The sequence below is a fragment of the Panulirus ornatus genome, chromosome 44 (assembly GCF_036320965.1).
Source record: "Panulirus ornatus isolate Po-2019 chromosome 44, ASM3632096v1, whole genome shotgun sequence".
Lineage (NCBI taxonomy): Eukaryota > Metazoa > Arthropoda > Malacostraca > Decapoda > Palinuridae > Panulirus > Panulirus ornatus.
The window spans coordinates 6,307,539-6,320,617 of record NC_092267.1 but is presented as its reverse complement, the minus strand read 5'-3'; the positions used below and the strand labels follow the sequence as shown (position 1 = coordinate 6,320,617).

The window sequence follows — 13,079 nt, the reverse complement described above, 5'->3', positions numbered from 1 at the left end:
TGCTAAATTTTTCATTCAAAATCAGTTATATATTTTCATGGTGGTTAAGATTCCTTCAGTAGGTAAGTCTTCATGCATTTTCTAGCACTTTTACACAAGTGTTATTCACATTGCAGCACTGATTGCTAGATTGCCAAACTAGACTAAGAATAAAGGTTACTCTTCATATCTTATTTGTTTTCTTATAGGAAATATTCAAAACAGCTTCTGAAGTGAGCGAACCTTTCAGATAGGCAAAGTCAGCAAAACCATTATATTTATTTTTTCAAAAATAAGTACACTACTCTGCAAAATTCAGTAGGATATATAGTTTAAGTCATTCAAAGTTTAAAGGAACAGCAAGTCCGGGTCTACACCTTTTATGTGAACCTTGAATCGAACAATACCATGCGATGTTGAAACTGCTACGAAGGTCCCATCTTCTACTTCCAGAATCAGTAGCGAGTATGGGTCCTTCACAGATATTTTGAACAGAAGATCGAAACCCTGGTTAAAAGGAATTAGTTTCATTAAAGGAGAGACTAGGGTAAATTTACTGGTACTGACATTTTTCTATTTTTCCAGAACATTCAACTTACCTCAGGATGGTGATATTCATATACATACAACTTGGCTGCAGCACTGGAAACAAGGAGCAAATAAAGGCTGTTATCCACATGAAGCACTGCCTGGTCAACCACTCCATAAGCAGTCAAATGTTGGAACATTTCAAAATTCTTTGTCACTTTATTGTAACGGTACACCTGAAAATTGGAATTTTTAAGTATTCACATATTGCAATGGTTTTCAACTTTTGCGCACATACAGATTCCTTTACATCACTTTGTAAAATGCATAAAACCTCTGGTCAGTAAGGATGGATTATGAATATGGCCATCTTTTTTAATATAAAAGTCATAGGAAAAAATAAGGCAAAATTCTTCCGTAACCAATACAATACTGTCAATAGGTTTCCAAGTGGGCAACAATGTGTTTTGTAAATATCCGCAACTAAATTTTATAAATGGAACCAACATTCTTGAACAAAACTAAAGTACTTTTTGTAACAGGCTTTTTCTTTTTATGAAATCAATCTCTGCCCAGCTGAGACCTTTTAAGGCCTCACAGGCTAAGCAATTCCTACATGTCTCAAGGGAAGGTTTTCTAATCAGGAGCAAAGACCTACACAAGATACTATATTTGCACCATGATTGCAACTTTATGTACCCTTGTTTTCCCACACAAACTATTTGCAGAATATCATGTAGGTAAACTACAGGTAAGTCATCATGACAAGTTTACAGACTTTTTAAGTACGAGACAATACCATATCCACGCAGGATTTTGCTGAACTTTAGTAAAGAAACTATGTACAATCACAGCATAAATTGCTTTTACCCTGGGTGCAGTTGATATCAAATTGAATTCTACCTCTGCTCTCCTCTCAGTAGGGTTAAGTGGTCATTCATTATGGCAAGAGACTGGTATCGTGTCACTGATGGCTCAATAGATTCCCATACAAGGAAAGCAATACGAGACTAGTTGCAAAGGCTTTCTTCAGGATTTTTCTCGTTTGTCATATTGACACCTTAGAATTAAAAGTAATTTACAGTCTAATTGTTCAATTTAACTAGTATAAAAGCATACTTGTTCCAAATAAGAGGCAAGTGCAAAGAATTTAATATCCTTTGTCATGATGTTAAAATATGCTTTAGATATTCATTACCACATGAAAATAAATTGGTGACTGACTTCAGAATTTCATTTGTATGCCATAACACTCCCAGGAACAAAGAAAAAGAACTTACCAAGACTCCTGCTGTGTACTTTACATTGTCTTCAAAGTGGGGATGGTCTGCAACTTTAAGCTGAGCTAACGTAAAGAAACTTTCCTTGACTGGAAGGTTGGATGTCATGAACATCCCAGAGGTGGTGTGGTCTGCCACATATTCTGCCACTACAGTAAACTGTGAAGAAGAGTATGCATACATGACATACACAATATGAAAATATATATATCGTTTATGTACACAATTTCTCCACACTCTGAGGCAGCACCAGGAGCAGAGGAAAAATGGCCCCATTTGCTCACATACACTAGCTCTCGTGCATAATGCACAGAAACTACATGTCCTTATTCACAGTTAAGCCCCTCATCTTTTCACAGTTTCTCCTAACAGCTTCACATGCCCTGATCCAGCCTGTTGACTGCATGTCCATCTCATATCTCACTCCATCCTTCCAACTTGTCCTTGTTCTCGGTCTTCCTCCCTCCATTTCCGACTTGTACCCTCTCAGTCACTCTTTCCTCTCATTCTAAATCATGTTTCTAAACCATTCCATGAATGACAGGGTGGTGACGGGAATGGATGAAGGCAGTGCATATGAATATGTACATATGTATATGTCTGTGTATGTATATGTTGAAATGTACATGTATGTAAATGTGCATGTATGGGCGTTCATGTATTACATGTGTATGAGGGTGGGTTGGACTTTCTCGTCTGTTTCCTTGCGCTACCTCGCTAAAGCAGGAGACAGCAACAAAGTACGATAGAAAAAAAATAAATATTTTATATATTTATTAAACTGTCTCTGTCTCCCGCGTTAGCAAGGTAGCGCAAGGAAACAGACAAAAGAATGGCCCAACCCACCCATATACATAAATGCCCACACATGCATATATACATTTTTTTTTTTTTTTTTTTTTTTTTTTATACTTTGTCGCTGTCTCCCGCGTTTGCGAGGTAGCGCAAGGAAACAGACGAAAGAAATGGCCCAACCCCCCCCATACACATGTACATACACACGTCCACACACGCAAATATACATACCTACACAGCCTTCCATGGTTTACCCCAGACGCTTCACATGCCTTGATTCAATCCACTGACAGCACGTCAACCCCTGTATACCACATCGCTCCAATTCACTCTATTCCTTGCCCTCCTTTCACCCTCCTGCATGTTCAGGCCCCGATCACACAAAATCCTTTTCACTCCATCTTTCCACCTCCAATTTGGTCTCCCTCTTCTCCTCGTTCCCTCCACCTCCGACACATATATCCTCTTGGTCAATCTTTCCTCACTCATTCTCTCCATGTGCCCAAACCATTTCAAAACACCCTCTTCTGCTCTCTCAACCACGCTCTTTTTATTTCCACACATCTCTCTTACCCTTACGTTGCTTACTCGATCAAACCACCTCACACCACACATTGTCCTCAAACATCTCATTTCCAGCACATCCATCCTCCTGCGCACAACTCTATCCATAGCCCACGCCTCGCAACCATACAACATTGTTGGAACTACTATTCCTTCAAACATACCCATTTTTGCTTTCCGGGATAATGTTCTCGACTTCCACACATTTTTCAAGGCTCCCAAAATTTTCGCCCCCTCCCCCACCCTATGATCCACTTCCGCTTCCATGGTTCCATCCGCTGACAGATCCACTCCCAGATATCTAAAACACTTCACTTCCTCCAGCCTCTCACCATTCAAACTCACCTCCCAATTGACTTGACCCTCAACCCTACTGTACCTAATAACCTTGCTCTTATTGACATTTACTCTTAACTTTCTTCTTCCACACACTTTACCAAACTCCGTCACCAGCTTCTGCAGTTTCTCACATGAATCCGCCACCAGCGCTGTATCATCAGCGAACAACAACTGACTCACTTCCCAAGCTCTCTCATCCCCAACAGACTTCATACTTGCCCCTCTTTCCAAAACTCTTGCATTTACCTCCCTAACAACCCCATCCATAAACAAATTAAACAACCATGGAGACATCACACACCCCTGCCGCAAACCTACATTCACTGAGAACCAATCACTTTCCTCTCTTCCTACACGTACACATGCCTTACATCCTCGATAAAAACTTTTCACTGCTTCTAACAACTTGCCTCCCACACCATATATTCTTAATACCTTCCACAGAGCATCTCTATCAACTCTATCATATGCCTTCTCCAGATCCATAAATGCTACATACAAATCCATTTGCTTTTCTAAGTATTTCTCACATACATTCTTCAAAGCAAACACCTGATCCACACATCCTCTACCACTTCTGAAACCACACTGCTCTTCCCCAATCTGATGCTCTGTACATGCCTTCACCCTCTCAATCAATACCCTCCCATATAATTTACCAGGAATACTCAACAAACTTATACCTCTGTAATTTGAGCACTCACTCTTATCCCCTTTGCCTTTGTACAACGGCACTATGCAAGCATTCCGCCAATCCTCAGGCACCTCACCATGAGTCATACATACATTAAATAACCTTACCAACCAGTCAACAATACAGTCACCCCCTTTTTTAACAAATTCCACTGCAATACCATCCAAACCTGCTGCCTTGCCGGCTTTCATCTTCCGCAAAGCTTTTACTACCTCTTCTCTGTTTACCAAATCATTTTCCCTAACCCTCTCACTTTGCACACCACCTCGACCCAAACACCCTATATCTGCCACTCTGTCATCAGACACATTCAACAAACCTTCAAAATACTCATTCCATCTCCTTCTCACATCACCACTACTTGTTATCACCTCCCCATTTACGCCCTTTACTGAAGTTCCCATTTGCTCCCTTGTCTTACGCACCCTATTTACCTCCTTCCAGAACATCTTTTTATTCTCCCTAAAATTTACTGATAGTCTCTCACCCCAACTCTCATTTGCCCTTTTTTTCACCTCTTGCACCTTTTTCTTGACCTCCTGTCTCTTTCTTTTATACTTCACCCACTCAATTGCATTTTTTCCCTGCAAAAATCGTCCAAATGCCTCTCTCTTCTCTTTCACTAATACTCTTACTTCTTCATCCCACCACTCACTACCCTTTCTAAACAGCCCACCTCCCACTCTTCTCATGCCACAAGCATCTTTTGCGCAATCCATCACTGATTCCCTAAATACATCCCATTCCTCCCCCACTCCCCTTACTTCCATTGTTCTCACCTTTTTCCATTCTGTACACAGTCTCTCCTGATACTTCTTCACACAGGTCTCCTTCCCAAGCTCACTTACTCTCACCACCTTCTTCACCCCAACATTCACTCTTCTTTTCTGAAAACCCATACTAATCTTCACCTTAGCCTCCACAAGATAATGATCAGACATCCCTCCAGTTGCACCTCTCAGCACATTGACATCCAAAAGTCTATACATACAAAGACATATACATACATACACATATACATATTCATACTTGCTGCCTTCATCCATTCCCATTGCCACCCCGCCACACATGAAACAACACCTCCCTCCCCCGTGCATACACGAGGTATCGCTAGGAAAAGACAACAAAGGCCACATTCGTTCATACTCGGTCTGCTAGCTGTCATGTGTAATGCATCGAAACTACAGCTCCCTTTGCACATCAAAGCCCCACAAAACTTTCCATGGTTTACCCCAGACACTTCACATGTCCCTGGTTCAATATATAATGCAGTGGTTTCGGTGCATTACATATGACGGCTACCTTCACCTGGAACCACTCCACCTTCTTTGTCACTTAACACACATGCCTTATTCATTTGATAGAAAATCTAAGCTAGTTTTTGTAGCTTTCCTCCAGCACCATACATTCAGAGTATACACAAAGCATGTCAACCACATCATATATTTTCTCCAGATCTATAAATTCCACACACAAAGTGTTTTCCTTAAGTATATCAAAGATTCTTCAAAGCAAGCACCTGATCGAAACAGCATCTCCCACTTCTGAGGCCACTTTGTTCCTCCACAATCTGATGCTCTGTGCGTGCTACCCTCTATCACAAGTCTCATACAACTTTCCAGGTATCCTAAACAAACTTCCTCAACTCTAGTTCAAATATTCACTTTCTGTTCCCCTTGCATTTATACAATGGCACTGAACAAGCATTCCACCAGTCCTAAGGTACCTGACCTTCAATTATACGTACTAACAAAAACACTTAACCTTACCGATTCTGAGAAACTGTTCCAGGCAAAGACCTCTGATGTTACAGTGTATGGGTCAACCAAGTCTTCAGGATCATAGTCATTAGCCACCAACATGAACCAAGTGTCATCAACCTGAAATTTACATCAAAATGTAGTACCATAATAATGAAAGATATAGTGCAAGAAAAACAATGAGAACAGCAAATGTTCATTCTGAAATTTAGATCTTTACTATTCATTTATAATTCGTAGTTGCCTTGTATGACACACAGGAGAGACATTGGCAGTATTTTCAATCCTGTTTTCCCCTTACCTAGTATATTCATTGCAACCAAAATATGCTGAAAAATATTTTCCGGTATCCCTTTAATACACTTTTATCTCTTAAGTAGCCTAGCCATGGAAATTTTGGGTGGTTCCAAGGAATGTGGCAAGAAAAGTTACATAGAAAAAGGAAAATGAGCAAACTGTATATTTATTGCTGTACACACATTTAAATTTGGTGCACTAAGTTTGCCTATCAAGTTTGTTGAATTTTGCCAACTCTTTGTCCCTTCTCTGTCAGCACCAATTGATTATTGAGAGAGAACTATTCTCAATGCTAACAGTTCCACTTTCATATTATAATTAGTGCACCAAAGATGTGCTAATTAGCCACTAAATGATAGGGGGCGTACAGCAGGGCACCTTTCTAACAGCAACTTGACGAGGTGGCAGGTCAAGGACTGTGACCTCACCTAACCTACCAATTCCCAGAGAAATGAGCTTTATGGTCCAAACTATGGTTGCACATACATTTTTGCTGTCTGAAGACCTGCTAGTCTGCACTGCATATCAAATCTGCATTACATTTTCATTTAACCTATAAAGGACCCCAACCAAACTAGTATGGTTTATGTTATGATGCCATACTAGTAGGGATTACTTTTATTAACATTCACTCAGCTTTCTCCTTTCACATACTTTTCCAAACTCGTCACCAACTTCTGCAGTTTCTCATTTGAATTTGCCACCAATACTGTATCATTAAACACACTCGCTTCCCAGGCCCTTTCATCCCCACAGGCTGCATACTCACCCCTCTGTCAAAGACTTGCATTTACCTCCCTTATCATCCCACCTAAACATATTGAACAATGCTGAAATAACACACTATAACAGCACCCGCTACACTGGATTTCAGCAGCAGCTGTTGACCAGCCATCATTGAACATAGAGTATGGGTGTCACTGAGTAAATACTCCAGGTGCAAATGCAGGTTGGGCCACAAAGTTCATTTCTCTGAAAATTAGCTAGTCCAGTTAGGTCACTGGCATGACCTGCCACAAAGTCAAGTAGCTGTCAGTAGGGTAACTGAAGAGACACTGGGTCACTACACTTTCTTGGTCCTTCCAGTAGTAAATTCTGGTGTCAATCATCTTTACATACCCAGCTAAAGCATCTTTCCATTTAAATTACAGCAGGAATAGGCAACTTATACAAATATGGTTATGGTCCCCATAAGGAAAGATGTACTATAAAGATTAGTATAATTAGGAATTTTCCCCAGTTCTTATTACATTTCCCCATGAAGAAAAGAGACCTCTATTTACTAAAAAAGCATGCCTTTGAATTCAAATGAGGATGGGAAGAATCAACACTTACTCGTATGGCTTGGTCTTACATTAGTCAAATGAAAATGGAAAAGTACAGCAAATTTAGTATGCAGTGCAGAGCAGCAGCTCTTCAATTAAATACAAATGCGCCTGTCCTAAATGAGCTTCACTGGGACTTTATCTGTGCAAGCATAAAGCTGTTGGTAAGGATAGGTTAAGCATAATAGCAATTTGGGGGGATGGGAGGTTCAAGCACAAATGTCACGTTTCTGATAGAGATTCTGCCCTCGCTGTCCTTTACAGTAAACTTCTCTAGAACTCTACTGCAACTATCTAGTTGGGCAAATTATAGAACTATAGGTTTCATATACATCTTACTTGAACATTATGGTGCGATGAACAAATGAACAAGTTTTTATTATATTTCAACAATTGAAAATTTTCATGGTATTTGTAAGCAGCAATGAATTTTACTTAAGGTATACTTACAAAAGCCAGATCTACAGAAACGGCCTTTAGTCTCGATTCTCTGCTCCAAGTCTTGGTTACCTTTTTCCCTGCCGAATCCAACTTGAGCACAAAAATTATGGTCCTTTCCTTGGTATCAAGCTCTGTAAAGATTAGTTATTTTAGTGACATCCCTGACCTCTACATTATGATGACCAATCACAAAATGAAGCTTATTTCTAAAGTATTACCAGTTAAATGACAAATATGTTTAAATAAAAAAATAACCTTCCCGTTTAACTCACCTTTCACGTACTGCAACATAACAACCAGGTAATTTATTCCATTTGATGTGAACAAGCCAGTGTCTGCTACCATGCCCACAAGAGATTGAGTGGCAATGGTAGAACTACCGTTATAGTAGTCTATATCCACATTGGCTTTTGGAAGTCCATTCTGACAGCTGTATCAAAAGTAGTTTATTTTTATTAGAATGGGGCGATGATGGGCAAGTGGACATGGTATACATATATATATGTATTATGTTGCATTATGTCAGAAGTGTGTAGAACTGTACAGTAATTTCTTAGATATATGTATAACTAATATGGTTTCTAGGATTAAAATTAACTCATTTTAATAATCTTCCCCCATCCACTCACTGCTTGGATTGGTAGCAGACTCATGTTCAATGTGATATCAAAAATTCTTAAGCACTGCTGTAAAGTCTAATTTATGCACCTTGGCACCAATAATTTTCAAGACTATGCTTGGACCATCCTGTCTTGATGCAAGGAACTTTAGTTATAAAGATCTAGCAAAGTATGCTTTGTAAACCAGATTTAGAGCCATTAGATTAAATAATGCCTACTGTAAAGAAGCAATTCTAAGCAAATTCTTTTTAAACACAATAATACATTTACATTTAAACAAGCAACAGCAGACACAATCCCCATGCTCTAATTATTTCAATGTCCATTTCCCCACTTCACGATAAAGAATAGTGTGGAACATGAAAAAGTGGGAAGGTACCTGCTACAAGGAAAAGGAGAAAAGCAAGGGCAGTACCTTCCTACAATGATGAAGGCTGGTAACATCATAAGGAGCAAAGCAAAAATAAGCAGCATCATTAGGTGAGGAATGACCAGGCCAGTCAAGGGAAAATTTAATAGATGAAATAGAGGAAAAATGGCCTGACAGGCATGTAGAAAAGCCACACTGATAAAGTTAGAAAGACCCAGTAATACCAAAATATTTGATAATGAAAATGACAATATAAAATAAAGAAATTCAAGACTGTGCATAAAGAGGTTAAGGGGCAACTGAAATGTGTGAAAGAGCCTGCATGGAACTCCCGCAGCTTCAAGGCTGTACTCCACATAGGAATAGGGATGTTATGGAATAGAGTAAAAAGGTCCTCAATGAAACTGGATTTCTTTGGTCCAATGATGTTACAGTCTTACCAAACGAGACTTCTTGCTTTTGGTGTATCGAATTACCAGGAGAGTCCAGTAAATTCATCTTATTTCATACAAAATTACATTTTTATGCATTCTTTTCAAAATAGTCAGTCTTGTATGTATCAAAGCCCTGGAAAACTTAGTTTTTGGAAGACCGTTTTATTCACCCCTTCATCAAACTGCCCATAAACATTAAAAAAATCACAGCAGCATCAAACATGCTCAACACAAATAATGTAACGAGACATTCATCATCTTCCATTTCCTACTTGTACCTATTTTTTGCTCATAAAACTCCTATATCTATCAACTTTCCACTTCCTCCATGAATTCAAACACCTTCCACATGGTCTTTCCATCAACCCTATAATACACTTCCTGCATATCAATAAATGCTTTATACAAGTCACTTTCAAAATATTTCTCAGACTATTCAACGAAAAAAAACTGGTCCACATTCTCTACCTCACCTGAATTCCCATTTCCCCTTACCAGTCAGCTGTTCACCTCACCAGGTATACTCCACAGACTAATGCCTCTATTTCAAGCATTTCTTTTCTTTTATCCCTTGCCTATACATTGCATTCCATCCAATAAGGCTTAGCCTCTGGTATGTTAATACAAAGCAAAGAATATGTTGAAAGTTTGAAAAATGTTTCTCAATGTTCATACCACTCCCCTTTACATGGGGTGGATTAAGTACAAATACACATGAACCTTTCAGTGTAATAAGTTTTGTATAACTAGAATCAACTTGCAGGCTGGCACTAAGCAATGGACTAATTCTGATGTAAACCATCCAATATATTTTTGCCCCCCTATAAAAAGATCACATTTCATTTCTATTAACTCCATCTCTTTCTAAAACACTACCAGTTTTATTGACTGCATGCAAAAGGATCGTGCTACTGTTTTTGTGAAGCAATACACCATAGATAAAGGATTTCAAGACATGCCTATTGCTTGTAGCTCGTTTCTTGATTTAGTAATATTTCAAATGCTAGTAACATTTTCTGCCAATTGCCATGTTATACTTCTATGGAAATAACTGTAAAGTGGGATTACCATAATCATTAAGCAATCTTTAAAACTGTTCACACTTACCAATCTACCAAGACAACATGGCTCGTACAGACCCATGTTGAAATCAATTGGACTCATCCGATAAGATACATTTTTCAGTGTTAAAAAAAAATCAACACAAGGCATAAATGTACTGTACATACCTACACTAGATCAACTTACCTTGAGTAAATAGCAACAAAGTTGTCTTTATTCAAGGGGAGGTTTACTATGTCCACTCTGAAGCCAAGTTTTGTCACTGGTTCCAACTGACTATTGCTCTTGACCTGGTGGAAAAAGGTGCCTGTTCAGTATTTCATGAGTAATCTATCTAAATCCATGAATATTTAATAAACAAGTTAACTATTACCGCGAAAAGGTGAACAATTACAATTACAAAAATATTTTAATATCCTTCACACATGTACTGCAAAACTAAACCTCTACCTATCTCAATACACCACCTTAAAAAAGCTCCACTTATGTTCTGCTGAAGGCACACAGACATATTTGCAGCAAGGGAACGTACACCCAATAAAAAATCATTCGGCACCCTTATGGTGTGATACAACACGACACAAAAATTTTTGAAAAAATTTCGAAGATGCAGTGCATGGTTGGTATTCTTGCCCTCCCGAACTGCCATTTACTGTGGAGCTTGTGACTACTACCAATAAGATTTTATAGCAGCTTTATGTGCAGATTGTGCTTAATGGCTAAAATTATGCTTCATTATACAAATTTATCACAACAGTGTTCACATTAACACTACAGTAGTATCTATTCTTGCTAGTAACAGACTTACTGTCAAAGAGTACCAGATATATCATAAAAGCTGAACGGTAATGTGCCAGGCAGGGTAATCGCTCGGTAAGAGGTAAACATGTTTCACAAGAGGTTATATCTTTTTTAATTCTATCAATAGTTAGCACAGGAATCCCCTACTGCTAGGACACAATTTAACTTCTGCTCCGAAGTTCAACTCTGCAGGATGAACCAGTTCAGTTTTCAACATATTTGATACACCATATTTGACAACGAACTTCCTATGGTAAATGAGAGTTAACTAATACTGTCACATGAATTTCCCTACCAATCACACCCTAAGGACCTACTTATCTTAGGTTTAGCATAAAGAAATATACCTAGTTTCATAACTCATTTCCTGCTTCATGTTTCGTGCATGTGGTCTTATATTAAAGATCGTTTATATACTGTCCACTATATACTTTGTATAATGGGGTTTTGTCATTGCATCTCATAAAATAAGAAATCCCTAAATGGCACCCCAATTCCTTGGCCGCCATGCACATAATACAAATTGCGGGTTCGATCATTATATCAAAGAGGGAGTGCTATGCCGTTTAGAGAGTCATACTAACCCTATGTATTGCCGTTTATTAACTGTTAAATATACATGGTGCAGAAAACATCATATTACTGTCACACACACACATAATGAAAGACAGGGATACCAACCACATCAGTGATTGTTACAGGGGAATACTGTAGCCAAGGGTGCAGAAACATTTTTTAGAGGGTGTACAAACTGACAACTTACTACAAAAGTAACCCCTGCTAATTTTCACATTTCCAGTGTACTAGGTTTTGATAACTTAAAAATGCTGACAATACTTTGAAGTTGAAAATCTACTAAAACAGACAACCTATAGCATCTACAACACATCATCTGAATACAAGTTACAAAGATTTGTAGTACATTTTGTATTCAAATCCACACACACTTATCCTACCATGTAATAATGATTGTGCAGTCTTCGGTATGAGACAATAAGAGATTAAGCACTAAATTCTGAAGTACATACCTTATAGTAGTGACACTCAGAATTGCAGATGCATGGAGGGACTGGGCAGCTGGTAATCTTTAAAAATTGCCCCTCTCCCTCAGCAGCAATGTGACCCACCCAGAGTTTACCAAACACTTCAGTATCTCTTGGGAATGCGATTCTCTCCAAAAATGACAATTCTGCATACATCCCTGCAATAATTTTTTCCTGTTCTGTTCCCTTATTCATAAAATACTTCATGCAAATATTAAAAGGTTGAAAAGATCAAGGAGATTTAACTTGTTACATCACATTCTCTCAAAGGCCCAGTCCTCTGTTCTTAACGCTACGTCGCTAATGCGGGAAATGGCAAATAGTATGAAAGAAAAGAAAGATCACATATCTGAAAATTATCCCTAAACAGTCTACTTATGTTCCCATTCAAAAGTATTTCATGTATTCACATGCCATCTTTTTCTCTTACCTTTAGCACTTTCATAGTTTTCTTCATTAATGTAGCCAAACTGGCTGAGTAGGTTGTCTATCCTGTGGTAGTTTTCACTTATTGTATCTTTAATCTTAGACACGTTGCGGCCAAGCTCCGATAAGTCATACTTGTTGACTGTGCCTTTAACATCCACACTCGAAAGGCATGTCACATTGTCTTTAAATGTCTGCAGTACAAAGCAATTTTAATAAAGCTACGTCTAATACAAATAATCTAAAGTTAAAATACTAGGACCTTGATGTAAACCTACAAGAGCTTATTGCACTGGCAAGCAAAGAATAAACACTGTTAGG

General features: G+C 38.6%; 1 protein-coding gene across 1 annotated transcript in view; it reads right to left on the bottom strand.

Moving 5' to 3' along the window:
• Positions 1–205: 205 nt before the first annotated feature.
• Positions 206–13,079, bottom strand: part of LOC139762795 (uncharacterized) — a 78,470-nt gene continuing 65,596 nt past the window's right edge. Inside the window, exons 41-49 of the mRNA XM_071687951.1 lie at positions 12,763–12,952; positions 12,318–12,490; positions 10,675–10,778; positions 8,275–8,432; positions 8,012–8,133; positions 5,949–6,059; positions 1,788–1,946; positions 579–743; positions 206–486 (exon numbers count right to left, since the gene is read on the bottom strand). Of these exons, the coding sequence (XP_071544052.1) occupies positions 328–486; positions 579–743; positions 1,788–1,946; positions 5,949–6,059; positions 8,012–8,133; positions 8,275–8,432; positions 10,675–10,778; positions 12,318–12,490; positions 12,763–12,952 (1,341 nt within the window). The 3' untranslated portion in view covers positions 206–327. The remainder of the gene's footprint in view (positions 487–578; positions 744–1,787; positions 1,947–5,948; positions 6,060–8,011; positions 8,134–8,274; positions 8,433–10,674; positions 10,779–12,317; positions 12,491–12,762; positions 12,953–13,079) is intronic.